At 38.0% G+C, this 17,238-nt stretch overlaps 1 protein-coding gene across 3 annotated transcripts in view; it reads left to right on the top strand.

Moving 5' to 3' along the window:
* INPP4B (inositol polyphosphate-4-phosphatase type II B) overlaps nt 1-17,238 on the top strand; it is a 377,559-nt gene that overhangs the window by 283,758 nt on the left and 76,563 nt on the right. For all 3 annotated transcript variants that reach the window (XM_040967293.1, XM_040967292.1, XM_040967290.1), the window contains 4 exons: nt 8,901-9,073; nt 10,136-10,259; nt 11,317-11,434; nt 15,699-15,839. In XM_040967293.1, coding sequence (XP_040823227.1) covers nt 8,901-9,073; nt 10,136-10,259; nt 11,317-11,434; nt 15,699-15,839 — 556 coding nt within the window. The remainder of the gene's footprint in view (nt 1-8,900; nt 9,074-10,135; nt 10,260-11,316; nt 11,435-15,698; nt 15,840-17,238) is intronic.

Here is a 17,238-nt window from a genome sequence, read left to right as displayed (position 1 = left end):
TGGGCTGCTCCCTATCATGGTTCTTGCGTTTACCTGCTGGGTCTGTGTCCTGACCCCAAGTTTCTCCATCAGAACCTCTCCCAGTGCTAGATCTTGCACATACTGGTGGGTCCATGAGCCAGCCCTACTTAGTCCATCTTTTGTCCTGGCAGGAACAGTGTCCTTTCCAGACTGACCTTCAACCCATTCTGATTGTTACTGTTGGTTGTTTCAGCCCAGCCAAGGCTCATCCATACCCAGACACAGCTCATACTGGCTCAGTAGTGGCAGAAACCTAGCCTATTCTGTCATACATCTATCCTGGTCCTCCAGAGCACCAGATGGTGCTGAAGTCTAACCCAACTCCATGCACCCAGTCCCAGTCCACACTTGTGCCAAGGGAGACTGCAGCCATATCCAGACCAAAACACAGCCCCCACTCTGGCTCCCACACTCACCAGTGGGAAACCCAACCCAGCCAGGGTGTCCTCTTAGCTTCCCAACCAGGTCTGTTCCCAGCCACAGATCTTCCCTCACCTTTCTTGGCCTTTGACTTAGAGGCTGTGGCCTAGCATCCCTGGCTCATGCAAACCAGTAGATGTAAGAGGCTAGCTCAGCATGACCTGTGCTCCAGCCTGAATTCTGTTCTTGCTTGTGAGCTAAGGTTTGCTCAGCCCTGCCTGACCCGCCCTCTTCCATAACCAATCCACACATTAGCCAACAGTAGGAGCTACTTTTCTCAGCTTGCCCAACCCCCAGGCCTGGACCATGTGATAATCAGTGAGAGTTGTGGCTAATTAGAGCAATTTTCCGAGTTCCCGCAGTTGATCCACTCCCAGACCCAGATCTCATGTATGCCACTGTGTGTTAGGTCTGTGCCCAACATAGTCTGCCCTTTCATTTTGGCCTTATGTGAGTTGGTGAATGTTTCAGCCCAGGCCACCCCACACCCTCTTTTAAGATGCACATTTAGGTGCTGCTGCCTTGATCTGCCCAGACTTTTGTCGGTTTCTTTACCCGTAAGTGATGGCAGGTTCTATGGTCATACCTAGCTCAGCCCATCACCACCCCAATTACTAGCGGGACTAGTATTTCCACAGGGTTTGACCAACACACACTCCAAAAGAATCCATCGCCCCGACATGTTTCTCTCACATACTGGTTAGTGTCATGGCCCTGCCTAATGTGATCCATCCATTGATCCCACATCAGTCATGTACTAGGATCTAGCCCTGCTAGACAAGCCCCCAGCCTTAGCTTTCTCATGGACTGGTGTGTGGTGGTCAGCATTGTTCAATGGTAACAAGTTCTACAAAGGACTAACAAGTGGACTGGTGTATCAATCTGTCCCATACAGATCATCCGGTCTCAATCCTCAAAAACACTAAGTCCAGTACCCTCGCTTACCTTAAAGGAAAAGTTACCCTGGTGTTGGGAGTTCATCAGGATTGATTCCTCACCCATATGCGCAGTGGCCTAAACATGGACATACCTAGGCAGCAATTCCACATCCTCAAGATCCCAGAGTTCACTGCTGGATGGCCAGTAGGCAGAGCCAGGCACCAAATGGCACATTTGCCCCGGGCCCAGCTCACTATGTGGTTGTGTTGGCTGGAACTAGGGCCCGAAGGATGGAATTCCACCACACTCGGGTGTGCCCGGCAGCTGGTGGCTGCTGGAAGTTTTGTCTAACCAAATCCCAATGTTGCACTCCTCTGGAGCCTCCCACCACATGATATTGGTGGTGGGTGGAGCCCAGGCCTGCCTTGTTTCCAAGAGATCCCATCCCAGCATAGTCAGCAGGAATGAACAGTAGGGATGAACAATGGAGGTGCACAATGAAACAGGATGCTGCAGAGTATTTGTGAGCAGAATAAAAACCTAAGCAGCATGGTGCATCCTCAGACAGTGGGTTTCAGAGAGGACAAGTAGAAGCAAGGAATACAGCAATCCCAGAAGTTAAGGTATTGAGCCTGGGCCCAGCTCCCTGTGTGGTGGTGGTGGTGGCTGAAACTAGGGCCCCAAGCATGGAATCCAGACTGGCCTGGGTGTTCCCAGTAGCAGGTGGCTGTTGAAAGTTCTTATAAATTAAATTTATACAAATAGTTTCTGTTGCATTTTTAGGGGAAAAAACAAAAACCTCTTATGCACTATATTCCACTGGCCTTAAGTAATACCAGACAATTGCTTCCTTCATTTACAGGTATAAGAGCAGCCCCTCTTTCCTGGATATCTGAATTCTCCTTGGACTCCCATCAAATCAGTGTATTCTGCATTTTTTCCACAGACTTACATCATGGTTCATATTTGAATTACAGTGGCAATATGGGCAGACATGTTAGGGTCCTCAATGATTTATGACATAAGCAGTCTATTTTTAAATACTTATCCTACTATTGAGCCAGACTACTGAAGTCACTTTATTGAAGGCAAAAGGGCAAAATAAGCTCAGGGAAGGAAAAATATGTGACTGTTCTTGATCTGACATAATCCAAATTCCAAAATGTTGTGCTGCAACAAATATAGGGTTTGTTTGATTAGTAGATTAGTTCCTGGGAACTATCTTAGCAGTATTTGCTCAAGGCTTTCAACTTTGAGCTTAGAAATAAAGGAACCCAACTGGGAGGTCAGTTGATGCATTTCCTTTGCTATTTTTTCAGAGGAAGAATGGAAAGTTTTATAATGCTGTGCTCTCAGGCTGTCACTGTTTAAACAAACAAGGTCTCCTTGACATGGGAAAAAGCTGCCTTGGTTCTTTGCCTACTGTTTGTCGTGTGATAAGCAGTGGACTCAATTCTAATACATCTGGAACTGTGTTACATCTGTCACTTGTCTTGAATGATCATTCAGTGGACTGTGCCCTGATTGCATTTGACAATACATGTTTGTTAATTTACATGAGTGCCTGGTAGTCTCAATGCTACTCTGTAGTGGAGTATGAAGAAGAAACCACGCTCATGGGCTCCTTAACTTCTGGGATTGCTGTATTCCTTGCTTCTACTTGTCCTCTCTGAAACCCACTGTCTGAGGATGCACCATGCTGCTTAGGTTTTTATTCTGCTCACAAATACTCTGCAGCATCCTGTTTCATTGTGCACCTCCATTGTTCATCCCTACTAAGGGGCTGTTCCATGCCTAACTTCCCATTGGTTTTATCTATCATTTAAGGCTAAGCATATTCTTGTGTTTTATCCCTGTCTTCCCTGAGTCATCCCAGTCATTTCTCTTCCCTATTTTAGTAATTTTCTGTCTCTTGTCAGTTTATGCTATTTACTGATAGACGTAACATTACCAGCCAGCCTTCCCTTCTAGACTCTATAGCCTCCACGTTCTTCTTGAATGCAAGATCACCATAAACCAGCACATGCAGACTTCCCTCTGCACATGATCAGTAAATGTCAAAGCACTGCTTTCAGTTTCACTGGATTTAAACCTTTACTCCTCTAATCTTGTTTTGTAACAGTTACCGTACCACTTAGAATGTTCTTCTCCTTACATTGCATATATTCCTTTACAGTGCTTACCTCCTTGTCTTTATTTTTGAATTCCCTAACAAGTAAGGGTCAGGATTTATAGATAATAGTGTCACCCTTGGGCCTCAATCTAAGACTTTGTGTTTTTTTTTTTCACTGAAAGAGTGTAATTCTCAAGATACAATGAAAAAAGAGAAAATGGGTGTGGTAAAGTAAGATACATGTGCAGTTCCTTGCCAACTCCTGGACTGGAAGAGGTGATTAATCATAGTGACATAATGTGCCAAGAAGGCTTAGGGAAGACAATCTAAGGCAGAATATGTGACACAGCCAAGCATCAACAAATGCATTTAATTCCCTAATAATTCATTTATGGCCTCAAATTATACCTCCAATGGAAAGCTATGTAAGGTCTATAACTAAGGTTGGCCAGATGAATGATAGTCATACAAAGGAAGTTGATTATGAAATATCTGAAGAGGAGAACGTGTCAATAATTCCTCTCTCTATTACAAGCTCGTATTGTAAAATTGTACTGAAAGACAGAAATCTCATTCAGAGTACCATACAGGCAGTTAGATAGCTGTCTCTAGGGTGGCACTGGATATAAATTGTCCAAGTCAACAGTAATTCTGTGAGCATGGTGTTAATCCCCTCTTCCCTGAACCCTCAGTACTGTACCCATAATTGTTTCTGCGCTGTCTGGGATATGAGCATAGCTGAGCATAGCACAGAGCTGCTTGACTGAAGGCTTTGTCTGCATTCATCTTGTGACATTAAGAACTTGGCAGTATCTTTTCACCTTAGACAAATTCTAAGAGCTAGGTTCAATTCTTATCCATTTATATAGAAATTCCATGTGTGTGTAAATATCTTAGCTTGTTTTCCTTTTTATTTTTTTAAAGATTTATTTTTATTATTTTTTTTATTGGAAAGGCGGATATACAGAGAGGAGAGATAGAGAGGAAGATCTTCCATCCGATGATTCACTCCCCAATTGAGCGCAACGGGCCGATACTATGCCGGTCCGAAGCCAGGAGCCTCTTCCGGGTCTCCCACACGGGTGCAGGGTTCCAAAGCTTTGGGCTGTCCTCGACTGCTTTCCCAGGCCACAGGCAGGGAGCTGGAAGGGAAGCGGGGCTGCTGGGATAGAACCGGCGCCCATATGGGATCCCGGGCATGCAAGGCGAGGACCTTAACCACTGCGCCACTGTGCTGGGCCCTTAGCTTGTTTTCTATGTCTTAAAATTTGCAATAAGAAAAATAACAATGGTTGTAAGTTTTTGTAAAGTTAATTATTTTAAATGAGCAGAGATCAAACACTTGAGAAGAAAATGGCTCAGAAATTGGAAAGAAAGCATTATGTTCTGCTACAGTTAGTTGGTGTCTGGCTGTTTCATTTTCCTCCTGAGTAAAGTAGGAACCATCAAACTCAGAGCATGCGAACATCCTGTACAGGAAAGGGATGCTATGTGGAGGAGGTGAGGGGGGCACTCAGCAGCCATTCTTTGAATCCTTTGGTGAGTTCACTTGAATACATTAAGAGAAGCAAGTCAAGGGCTGCAAAACAACTCTTCTTGGATGCCTTCCAGCCCTCTTCACAGAGCTCAGGAAAAGCTCAGCTAAGCCACATGCATTTTATGTTTTCCTGAGGAAAGAGTCTGCCTGATGGTCACTGGGTTAAGGAGTCTCCTCAGCAAGTTTTTATACAGATGCTAAAACATTCGCTTCACATTTTCCTTTGTATGAAAGGAAGCCCAAGGGAGGGTGTTGCATTTAAGTGCCAGCTGGAGTGGTGAGGCGCTGTGAGAAGTGAAGGTGCCCCGTCAGCTCCCAGCTACACAGAGATGTGTGTATCTCTGTGTGTGCCTGTAGTGTGTATCCGTGTGCATGCCGGTGTGTGTTTCAGAGATGAGAGTAGTGTGTGTGTGTGTGTGTGTGTGTGTGTGTGTGTGTGTGTGTGTGTGTGTGTGTGTGTGCATTTGTGCGTTTGTTTGAAAGAAGAGAGAGTAGTTGAAGGGTTTTTGTTTTTCTTTTCCTAAAAACATTTTTTAAAGTAAAAACTAAAGCATTTGCTGTTCATTTACAATAATGATTTGGAGTGTTCAGTGAAGCAAAAAGTCGTTTTTGAACAGATTTTGCCCTTTCCTTGGCCTGTCATACCCCCATTGTGTTTCTTTCAGCCCTAAGATTTACACTGAGTGAGTATTAACAGAGTACAAACCTGTAGTCATTGCGATTTGCATTCTGCTGTTTCGATTTGCATTTACTTGCTGGGAATAAATTGTTCCTTTGCTCGATAATATGTATGTCTAGATTCCTTGCTTATGTCTCCCCATAGGAATCATGTTACTTTTAAGAAATTTTACCTTGATCACCAAATTGGAATTTTCACTTTCATAATTAATGTTTTTCTACATTAACATTTTCCTTACATCTTCGCTGTGGAAGTTATCTATAATTACATTAGAATATTGTTAACATATGAATCATATAACACTCCTTCTAGGTTTAGCATAAACCTCTTTTTCTAGATTTCTGCTTCTGTTTTGGTAGGGATATGCACGGTACTGTTTCTTTGGTTATCTGGTTAATCTGTCTGGCTAAGAATTCATGGGCTAAATGATTGTGAGGTTTTCTATTTTAAATATCTTTAAGGGAAGCTAAAAGTTATATTTAATTTGATTTTTTCTCACAATATCATTATGGGAAAAATGATTCGGTAGCCTAAATTTCTTTTTTCTGATAGGAAAGAGCATGTAACACTCATGAACAAGTTTTTAATCACTTCTTACAGGCTTGTGTCTTGGTATGTGTTTAAACAATTTATGCAGAATGTTTGCAAACTATGCAAATATATAAGATGAAAATTAGCTGGATGCTTATAAAGCCAATTCTACCACAGCCTGATGAACCAGCGCCACCTGCTGCACACAAGATTTATTTTATGTTTGGTATTCAAGAAGAATCTGAGGTTATCTATGTCTGGGTCAATTTACTGAACATGTTTTCTAGTTTGTACGTGTGTGTATGTGTTGCCATACTTATTCATATTGACAGCAATGCTTACCTAAGAATGAGAGAGAAAACATGTAAGATGTGCAAACAATTAAAAAAATGTGAACTGTTCCTTTATGCTTTCTGTGATGTGTCTTTTATTCTCCAAATAGGTATAATATATTGTCTTTTTTAAAAATGTTTATTTGTTTTTATTGGAAAGGCGGATATACAGAGAGGAGGAGAGACAGAGAGGAAGATCTTCTGTCCAATGGTTCAACACCACCCCCCCACCCCAGCTGCTGCATTGACTAGAGCTGCTCCAATCCAAAGCCAGGTGCCTCTTCTGGGTCTTCCATGCAGGTGCAGTTCCCAAGGCTCTGAGCTGTCCTCAACTGCTTTCCCAGGCCACAAGCAGGGAGCTGGATGGCAAGTGGAGCTGCTGGGATACAAACCGGCGCCCATATGGGATCCTGGCGTGTGAAAGGCGAGGACTTTAACCACTATGCTATCGTGTTGGGCCCTACATTGTCTTTTACATATTCTGCTGGCATAAGAGTCAATACACAATGCTTTCTAGAATAGACCATTTTAAATATTTCATTCTAGGGTACCTGTAATTGAATTTTTATCAAATAATTATATATTTTAAACCATTCACTGGATTGTGCTTTCCCCTTTTTTAAATTCCTTTATCACTTAAATCTGTAGTATAAAAAATGGCTTCTAATATCACAAAACTATTTACATAACAACTGATAAAACAGTATGCTTTTATTAGATTGGGACCATTAATTATTCTTTTAAATGTTTGGGTTAATCTCATCTAGTTGTTACATTAATATACAAATACATGACAGTAGATCTAATGAAAGAATTATTTTTTTATCATTCGCATTCATTATCATTTTCAAGGTCTTAACTGGCTATGGCAATTCCCATCACTCATGGTGCTGCTTAGAGTATCATTCAGATCTGGCTTCCCAATTATCTTGCAGAACATACTCATATTAAATTATATTTGTCGTACTGATGCTTATTTATCTATTAGTGGAATGTCATATATCCTAAAAATAATAGTATGTGACATTTATCAAGACTTTGAACTCAAATAAACTGAAATAGAGTACAATTTGTTTCTAAATCATAAACCAAGTTCATAATTGTACAATTGGTGTATATCTGAAACCTAGGCAAATAGCCGAGGTGGTTTCAGTTTTTCATTCTAACTTGAGATTTGAAAACCAAAATACTGTCAAACTGCACCTTTCTCCCTCTTCTTTATATTTTTAATTTTTACTTATTTTATTCTAATTTTGCTCATTGATTTAAAACTATAACAGAATGTTTTCTATCTTCCTGTCATTATGTTAGGTGCTGTAGATTCATTCTGTGGTTAAAAAATAAGTCCCTTGGCTTTAGTGAGACCTCATTCTCATGAAAAGCAATGTGAGAGCAATTCTAGAAGAAAAAGGACATGAACGTTGGGTATCAAATAAAGTGAACCGAAGATCAAAAGGAACTGAAGGTTCAATAGTGAAGTGAAATACCAAAGAAAGTCAAACTTCAGGGGTTGGGACAAATCAAGGAAGACTTCCTGGAGCAAAGAAATTCTGAGCTCAAGTTGCAGAAAAGATATTGTTTTTCAAGAGGATAGCTAAAGGAAGAACATTTTAGGAGAGAACATAGGACTTTACAAGAATAAGGACATGATCAGGGAATCCAAAGTTGTCCAGCTCACCTGAGAATCAGTACTGAAACTGAAGTTCTCAGACAAGTAACTAGCTATTAAGATCATTAATAAGGCTCATGTATATGAGTTTGGAGTATACTCTGGATATGTCGATGTTTGAAAATATTTTAAGTGAAGAAGTGACTGTGAGTGGGAGAATGGAGTCACCCTGATTAGAAGCATCATTCTAGCACACTGTTGAGGGAGGACTTGAGTAGAGAAGGACTGGAGAGAGGGAGACTGCTTATGGGGAACAAACCATGGGACTGAGAGAAGGGAAGATGAAGTTGAATGTCTTGTGGATTACCAATTTATTTGAGAAAATTGTTTCATAATCAAGATAACATGAAAACTCTAAGAGGGGTCCATGAAAACTTTTGTTTAAGGCCTGAGAGGAGTACAGTGGTGGCACACACTGAAACACACAGCAGCACAGGTGCAGTTGCAGGTGAGGAATAAACAGAGAGAGGAGCAAGTTTACTACGAGTATGTTGAATTCATCCTTGTGGAGAAAACATCTGTGAGTGGCTGGCTGTATACAAGTGTGATTCTGGGCAAGAGGAGTGAGGCAAGAGACTACAGTTAGAGATCCTGAAATATAATTGGTATTGATCCTTAATAGTGTGTATAATTTCACTGAAGGAAAAAAAGTGGTAAGGTGTTCTGTATTCTAAGACATTTTTATTTACCTACTGCATTCTTCTTGCATTCTCCCTCAGAGGACTGGTATGAGCAGCTGTACCCCCTCATCCTCACTCTGAAAGACTGCATGGGAGAAGTCGTGAACCGAGCCAAGCAGTCCCTGACGTTTGTGCTTCTCCAGGAACTGGCATACAGCTTGCCACAGTGTTTGATGCTCACACTGAGAAGAGACATCGTCTTCAGCCAAGCAGTAGGTGCCCGCTATTGTTTGTGCAGAACAATGTGGGATTGTCACTCATCCATCCTTGCTGCTCATGGACTTTTCCTTTCTGCCATTTGATTGTAAAGATCTGATACCCCAAGGTCCCCTCATGCATATGCATGAACTGAATATCACATGGGGATAGTTTATAAGAGTTTAAGTATGTGTCTCTAAACTGGGGTTTGTGAAGTGTCTTGGAAATGAAGAAAACCCATTCTTGTATTATGATATAGGGAATGCCATAACAGTTGGGAACTACCTTGCAATGTAAGTGGCCAGCTCAGACTTGGCAAAAGAAATCATTTTATTTATACAACTTCCTTCTAATATATTTTTTTGTTTGTTTTTAAAGCTTAAAACATAAGACTTGATGAGAGGCTTGGCTGAACTACCTTGCCTGCCTATCCCCAACACTATTTATAACACCCCCGCCAGCATGCAATACAGAGGCACAATGCTGCCTGCCATACAGAGGCACAATGCTGCCTGCCTTCACACTTGTCACCCTTGTGGGTGAGTTTTATAGATGAAACATATGGAGGAAAAGAAACAGTGGGCTTCCCTCCTAAGCATTCCAGGGATTGAATATATTATCACCAACTCTCCATGCCATGCATTATCCACAGGCAATCTAATGATAAATGCTTCCACACAGGATCTAGACATGATTTCTGCCTTCTACATACTTCTCTATTGTAGCCTTTGAATGGCTGTGAAGTGAGTACTACTGTATCTACTCATGCAAAGAGCATTTGAAATTATTATTAAACAATTTCACTGTTATATGGTGGATAGCAGATGAACACACACATCTCTCTGGTTCCAAAGTCCACGCCGTGTCCCATTCTGCAATATTACCAGCACAAGATTTCATTTAGTACCTTGCTAGAGCAAATGATGTCAGCTTGTTTCAGTATGCCTATGTGAATAATTACAGTTTGCTGTACAGATTGGCATTCGTAAATTCAATTCATGATGCCTCTAAAGTCTTAAAATATTTAAAACTCTGAGTCTCTTGATCTTAGTAAATTTCTTCAATTTTTATTTTAGCTTGCTGGATTGGTTTGTGGTTTTATCATCAAATTGCATTCAAGTTTAAATGACCCTGGATTCCTGCAGCAGCTTTATACCGTGGGATTGATTGTACAATATGAAGGATTGCTAAGTACATACAGTAAGTATGTTGTAGCAGATGTTAAATTTATATTCTTATAACTAAAAATTTTAACATATAATATTTTAACATGTAAGTAAAAAATACGAATCAAATAAGAGCCAAACTATTGTCATACCATACATTGCAGAAATAAAATAACATAGTTTTCTCATTTATTCACCTTGTAACTTACTTTTGCTTCTCATTATGTTTGAAAATAGAATTATGGATTTTTTTAGAGTGGACACTTGAGGAGCCATCTGTCTTTTGTTTAATATGAAAGGCTCTTTTCCAACATAGTTTCAATGACTTGATATAAAAATCTTAACAATCTAATGTGTAGAATTATGCTGTTCAATACAGTAGCCTCATGTGGCTTTTTAACAGGTGAAATGCATTTTGTCCAATTCAATATGTGTGAGACATGCACTCTGGACTTCAAAAGACTAATAAAAAGAATCTCATACTAATAAGTAATAGTTTTATATTGATTTATAGTTGTGACATTTTGGATATCTTCGATTGGATAAACTATATTACTAGCATTAATTTCACCTATTAGGTTTTATGTTAAAAATGTGACTATCAAGACATCTAAAGTTACATTTGTGGATCACATTACATATTATTGAACATTGCTGGGGTAGAATCTTAATTATCTCCTTTTCAGATTTTGTCAGTGTATAGAAATATAAAATGAGCCTGAGCCAGGGCAGCCAGTCATACAGGTAGCCATCTCCAATATCTGTGTGAATCAAACAGCAATCTCGCCCATGAAAGAAGTCTGCGCTACACTTTGTTTCCTAATGGAGTTAAAACCTCGCTCCAGCCCTCTGGCCGATGATTTTTTTAGTTTCCTCAAAGTGTACACATTGACTTGTGAAGTCCTTTTAGATGATTCTTATTTCACTGATGAAAACCTTCCATCTCGGAAGAATAGCATTCAGAATGGATTCACTGCATTCAGAATCTCATTCACTAAAAGGCTAGACTAAATCCCAGCAGGGAGGTATAGTAGCCATGACATTTTATTCAGATAGTACGTTTGTAGCTCAGTGTATTTTCTTTCGTTTAGGTGATGAAATTGGAATGCTAGAGGACATGGCTGTTGGCATTTCAGATTTAAAGAAAGTAGCATTTAAAATCACTGAAGCCAAATCGAATGATGTCTTGCCAGTCATAACAGGAAGACGGTAAGAGATGCCCCATTTCCTTAAGACTCAACTTTTTAATGTATTTTGCATGAACTCCTCACAAAAGAGTCAAGGGGAATTTCGACACAGTTTGGGAAAAAGTCTTTTGATCTTTTTTTTTCCTGTTAAATAGATGCAGGTGACCTGACCAGGGGAAGTCTTTTAAAAAGGTTCCTAGATGTTTTTCTGAGCATTAATACATTGTAATGAACTCAATATGGTAATGTTCTCCCATGATAATGAGACATTCAAAACAATAGCAAGTATGAAAAGAACAGGATTCTCTTTATTAATTTGTGATCTAAAGCTCTCAATGTTTTTACATTTGCGGGAATCATTCAGTTAATAGCGTCATGCTTTTTGAAATGACTTTAAATTAAATTCAGTAAAAGCAGAGACATTTTAGAAAAGATATATTCCTGTGTCAGGGGCATTTGCTACCATTTTTCTTAATTATTTTTGACAATTCATTCAGACTGTGAGATTTCCGAGAAGCGTTTTGAAATAAATAGCTTTGAAGGTCAGTGTGTGATAAGCAAAATATCAAAAATAAGAATGATTGTATGTGGCATAGGCTTGCAATAGAAGAGTGTTAGTCTCTGATAAGTTGATTGCATCAGAAGTTCTCCAAGTTTCAACCATTCTGGTGTTAGCACTTTTAAAAATTTCCAGATGTTAATAAGAGTTGGGGAGAAGCACTGTGTATAACTTCTACCTTTGTCTCTCTTCCTCTGTATAACTATGTCTTTCAAATTTAAAAAGTAAGCAAGCAAGCAAGCAAACAAATAAGTAAGAAATAAATAATTACATTTTTGAAAACCCAAAGTGGAGCCAGGACACACACCCAGCTACTCTGCTATGTGGAACAAGTACCCAGGAGGAGCCTTAAACCACAGTACCAAATGCTCATTCCCAAATCATGAACTTGCAAGCTTTGATAGGTGAGTAGGATCAGATGAGCTCATCCAAGTGTCAGCGAATGACCCTATGACTTATTGGATGCTAATGTCTTTAAAAATAGAGACCAGTGAGACACAAACAAGCTTTCTGTCTTTTGCCATGTCATGCCATAAACTTTGCCAATACCGAGGCAATCACTGAATACAGGCCCTTTTTTTTAATCAGAACTTTGAGCCAAATTACCTTCTCTTAACAAATTGAAACAAAAACATAATTAAAAATTAAATATAGCCATAGATGACAAAGTATCTATTGTAAAGGCTTATGTTTTGTAGTTTATAAAAAACTTACATATCAATATGAAAACAAAATCCTGATTTAAAATGTGTAACATATTAGAACTGAAAAGATGTAAGTATGATTTATAAACACATCAAAACAAAAATGGTGCAGCCTCGTTGAAGATTTTGGCAGCCTCATAAATCAAGTTTCAATTGTCATATGACTATTAAAATAATTAACCATGTTTGCACAAAATTCTATAGCTGAATCTTTATCGAAGCACAATTAACAATAGCCAAAAACCATGTGGTAACTCAGGGACTATCAACTGTCACATGCATGAACATGATCTAGAAATAGGAGGCTGGTTTTAAGCACCAGAGAGAAACAAAATGCTAGTAGTGTTATCCAACATGATTCTTTACTTAGGAGAACCAGTACATTCAATCAAGAGACTATTGATTCCAATAGATACAAGCTTAATGAACATAAATTGATGAAACTAGTGTACACAAATAACTCCATGGCTAAGAAAGAAATTGTACTTATAACCCCCTTTAAAATAGCAGAGAGGAATCTCAAATACTATGGAATTAACATAACTAAAATTATGGAAGACCTCTATAATGAAAATTACAAAACTTTAAAAAAAAAGTAATAGAATAAGACATTAAGTGATGGAGAAATTAACCGTGTTCCGGATGGGCAGGATCAACATCATCCAAATGGCCATATTACCGAAAGTAATGTACAGATTCAATGTGATCCTGATAAAAATCCCAGCAACATTTTTCTCAGAAACAGGAAAGATGATACAAAAATTATCTGGAAACAAAAGAGACCATGAATAGCCAAAGATATCCTGAAGAATAAAAATCAAGGTTGAGGAATTACAATTCCAGACCTCAAGACATACTACAGTGCAGGGGTCATCAAAACAGTCTGGTTCTGATACGAAAACAGAGCAGACGATCAATAGAACAATAGAAACCCCAGGAGGGAACCTACATAGGAGTAGCTAACTAACCTTTGTTAAGAGAACTGAAAATAATCCAGGGGCAAAAGTCTGGTCTCTTCAACAAGTGCTCTTGGGACAATTGGATAATGGCCTGCAGAGATAAGAAGTAAGAATCCACCTGTCATCTTAGACAAAAATCAGCACTAAATGAATCAAACACAAAAATCTGCATCCTGAAACCATAAAACCATTGGGGGAAAACATAGGAAGCACTCTCAGAGACATAAGTATTGGGAAAGACTTCTTAGAAAGTCCCCAAAAGCACAGGTAGTCAAAGCCAAAATAAATAAAATGGGACTACATTAACTTAAGAAGCTTCTGTGTAGGAAAGGAGATGATCAGCAAAGTGTAGAAGCAATCAATGGAATGGGAGAAAATGTTTGCACACTACACAACTGACATGGGACTGATAGCTATGACACAGATAGCTTCAGAAACTCAGCAACAGCAAAACAAACAGCCTGAGAAGAAATGGGCAAAGTAAATGAGTAGATGTTTTTTCTCTAAAGAATAAATTCAAGTGGCTACCAGACATACGAAAATATGCTCACACTCCCTTGCTGTCACAGAAATACAAATGAAAACCATATTGAAATTCTACCTAACTCCAGTCAGATTGGCCTGTATTAGGAACTCTAATAACAGCATCTGCTGGTGTGGATGTGAGGAGAAAGGCACCCTCCTTCACTATTGGTGGGAAGGTAGGCTAGTAAAACCATCTGGAAGACAATATGAAGAGTGCTAAAAGAAATGAAAATTGACCTGCCTTATGATACAGATGTCCCTCTGCTGGGAATATGACCAATGGAAATGAAATCTGCATGTTAAAAGGGGTCATAGTCCAATATTCATAGCAGCATAATCAACAATAAAAAAGACATGGAAACAACCCACATGCCCATTAAAAGAGGAGTGGATAAAGAAACTATTGTATATTTACTCTATAGAATACTACTCAGATAGTAAAAATAGTGAAATTCTACCATTCTACCAAATGGTCCCAATTTGAGACCATTATGCTTAATGAAAGATGTCAATCCCTGAAGGACAGTATCAGGTTTTCTGTGATGTAAGGCAACCATTATGCAAAATGCAAGATCAATAACCCTTTTAATACTGCCTTTGCTACATCTCGTAGATTTTGATATTTGTGTTTTTATTTCATTCATTAAAAAAATTTTTTTCTTATTAAATTCTTCACTGACTCATAGATCATAGAGTGGTTGTTTGCTTCAAGAAGGTTTTTGATTTTCTTTCATACTACTTTCATATACTAACATGTTATTTAACTTCATGCTGCTAATTTTCTTTTTTTTCCCTCCTGTTGTTGATTTTGTTTTGTGGATTTTCATTTAAGCCAGTGTATAGGAACCTTATGATAGGAACTGCCACATCCAGATGTGGAGATAATATGCAGTATTCAACTATACTTTCAAAATAATGATGGACTCAATGAAACTATTAAATGTATCTTGAAAAAAGGATGCTGGATTCTTGTCATTGTTCATACCCACAATGGCAGAATACCCTTATGTATCGGAATGATGGACTTATCACTGATTATGGAGGACTGTTCTGTTGTCATGATTTAAGGGAAATCAGTGGGAGGATGGAGATTTGGAGATGGGGGAAGGGCAATTGCAGAACCCAAGGAACTGAATCAAAAAATAATAAAATAAATTTTTATAAAAGTGTGTGTGGATTTATAAATTGTTTTGTATCAAAATATACTGACATTTTAATAAAAATAAATAAAAAATTAGTACCATCTATTTCCTGAGTATACAAAAATGAGTTAAACCTGCCTCCTTTCCTGAATGAGCTCATAGTAATTAAAAGAAATTAAACATATAAGCAAATTCTTCTACTTCCTTATGCCAAGTAATTTAATAAAGAAATGAGTGAGTGATTTTTGAGTGAATAAACAACAGAACATAAGCACATAGCAGGCAAAAACCACATCAGTGCTGTGTTCTCACACTATTTCTTATAGCAGTGATTTCAAAAAAATGCATAATGCAAATTAAATATGTAATTCTTCCCTCTGTCCTTCACCTCCATCAGTGAACATTATGTGGTGGAGGTCAAGCTTCCAGCTGCGATGTTTGAGTTGCTACCTCTACAGATTAAAGAAGGACAGCTGCTTCATGTGCATCCAGTTCTTTTCAATGTTGGAATCAATGAACAGCAAACTCTTGCTGAGAGGTAAGCTTCAAGTATAAAATTGGTATTTGGTTTTTATTTACTTTTCCTTCTTTTAGTGAATGCTGAGTAAACCTGTGTTTCAGGAACACAGAACTTGGATATGAGAACAACATTTTCTAATTTATAGTACAAAGTTGTTTGGTACAGGGTAAAATATTTATATTGTGGGAATCATGTCTCAAGTGTAAATATTGCAAAAATATTGAGAAAAACATTGAAACTAATACTAATTCATGTAGCAGTTTTAGGTTTCTATGTTCATACTTATCACTGTTGTGAATTGATTTAATTTTGAAAAATTCATGGATTTGCAGTAAATCTAATTATCCTTTTTATAATATTTTTTGTGATTAATGTTACTGTCTTTTTGTAATAATTTTCTTTGTGGAACTACAAATGATTGTACATGATTCCAATGATTGATTGAAAAACTACTATTTTTGAGAAAAGAAATTTTATATTTTACATAGTTTATGAATAACAGCAAGTGTTGTGAATATTTAAAGTTCACATAACACAGTTATGGAGTATTTCAGCAAAGATGTTATCCATTGTTGCAAGGTGTGACTCGAAATGTTTCCACACAGGTAGAATTTTGGATACTTTCTTTGCTTTATACTTAAGATATTTTCTTGTGCATAACAAACTCTGTATCTCTCCTTCCTTCCTAAATAACCGTTTGAATTTGTCTAAGTTTATTTTCTGCATGACTTGTTAAATACATTGTAAGTTTTTGCAAAAATAGAAAGATTGTAAGCATTAGAGCCCTCTTGAATAGCAGTGATGTTCAAGAAGCCCACTGCCATCTGTTTTTTGGAAATTGTTTATCCTCCTCTACATCTTATCAAAAGATATTTCCTAGGCATCACCGATTTACATAATTTTAATTTGTCAGTAACAAAGTAGATAGCAAAGGTTTATATTTTATGCTAATTTCAAAGTAAGTGGAAGCTTTTAATCTCTGTATGGTACATACAAATCAGAATATAATTTTGTTCATTTTATTTTATAAGAAGCTCTCAGGGGCAATTAAATGTTTGAAAATCAGTATTCAAGATTTCTTTATATTCTAGTTATATATGAATATGTGTCTATCTAAAACCCCGAATTTACTGTAAGATATGCATGCAATCACACACACACACGTATGTATATGACTGATTTTAGAGCAAATTTAGTGTTTTAGATGACTAATATTACTGAAAATTATACAATCTGGGAAACGAATCAGTACTCTAAATTGGATATTTTACTATGTTGGAATGTAGAGATGTTTGATTTTGAATTAGTGAGTTAAAGCTTATGGTTGTGATTTTCAGAAATAAATGAGACTCGTGCATTTAAAGACTTTTCAAGGATTGGATAACACTGTATTTTCAAGTTTTTTTTTACACTGAAT

The sequence above is a fragment of the Ochotona curzoniae genome, unplaced genomic scaffold (assembly GCF_017591425.1).
Source record: "Ochotona curzoniae isolate NIBS_2020 unplaced genomic scaffold, NIBS_Ocur_1.0 scaffold_4506, whole genome shotgun sequence".
Lineage (NCBI taxonomy): Eukaryota > Metazoa > Chordata > Mammalia > Lagomorpha > Ochotonidae > Ochotona > Ochotona curzoniae.
This window is presented reverse-complemented; position numbering and strand designations above follow the sequence as displayed.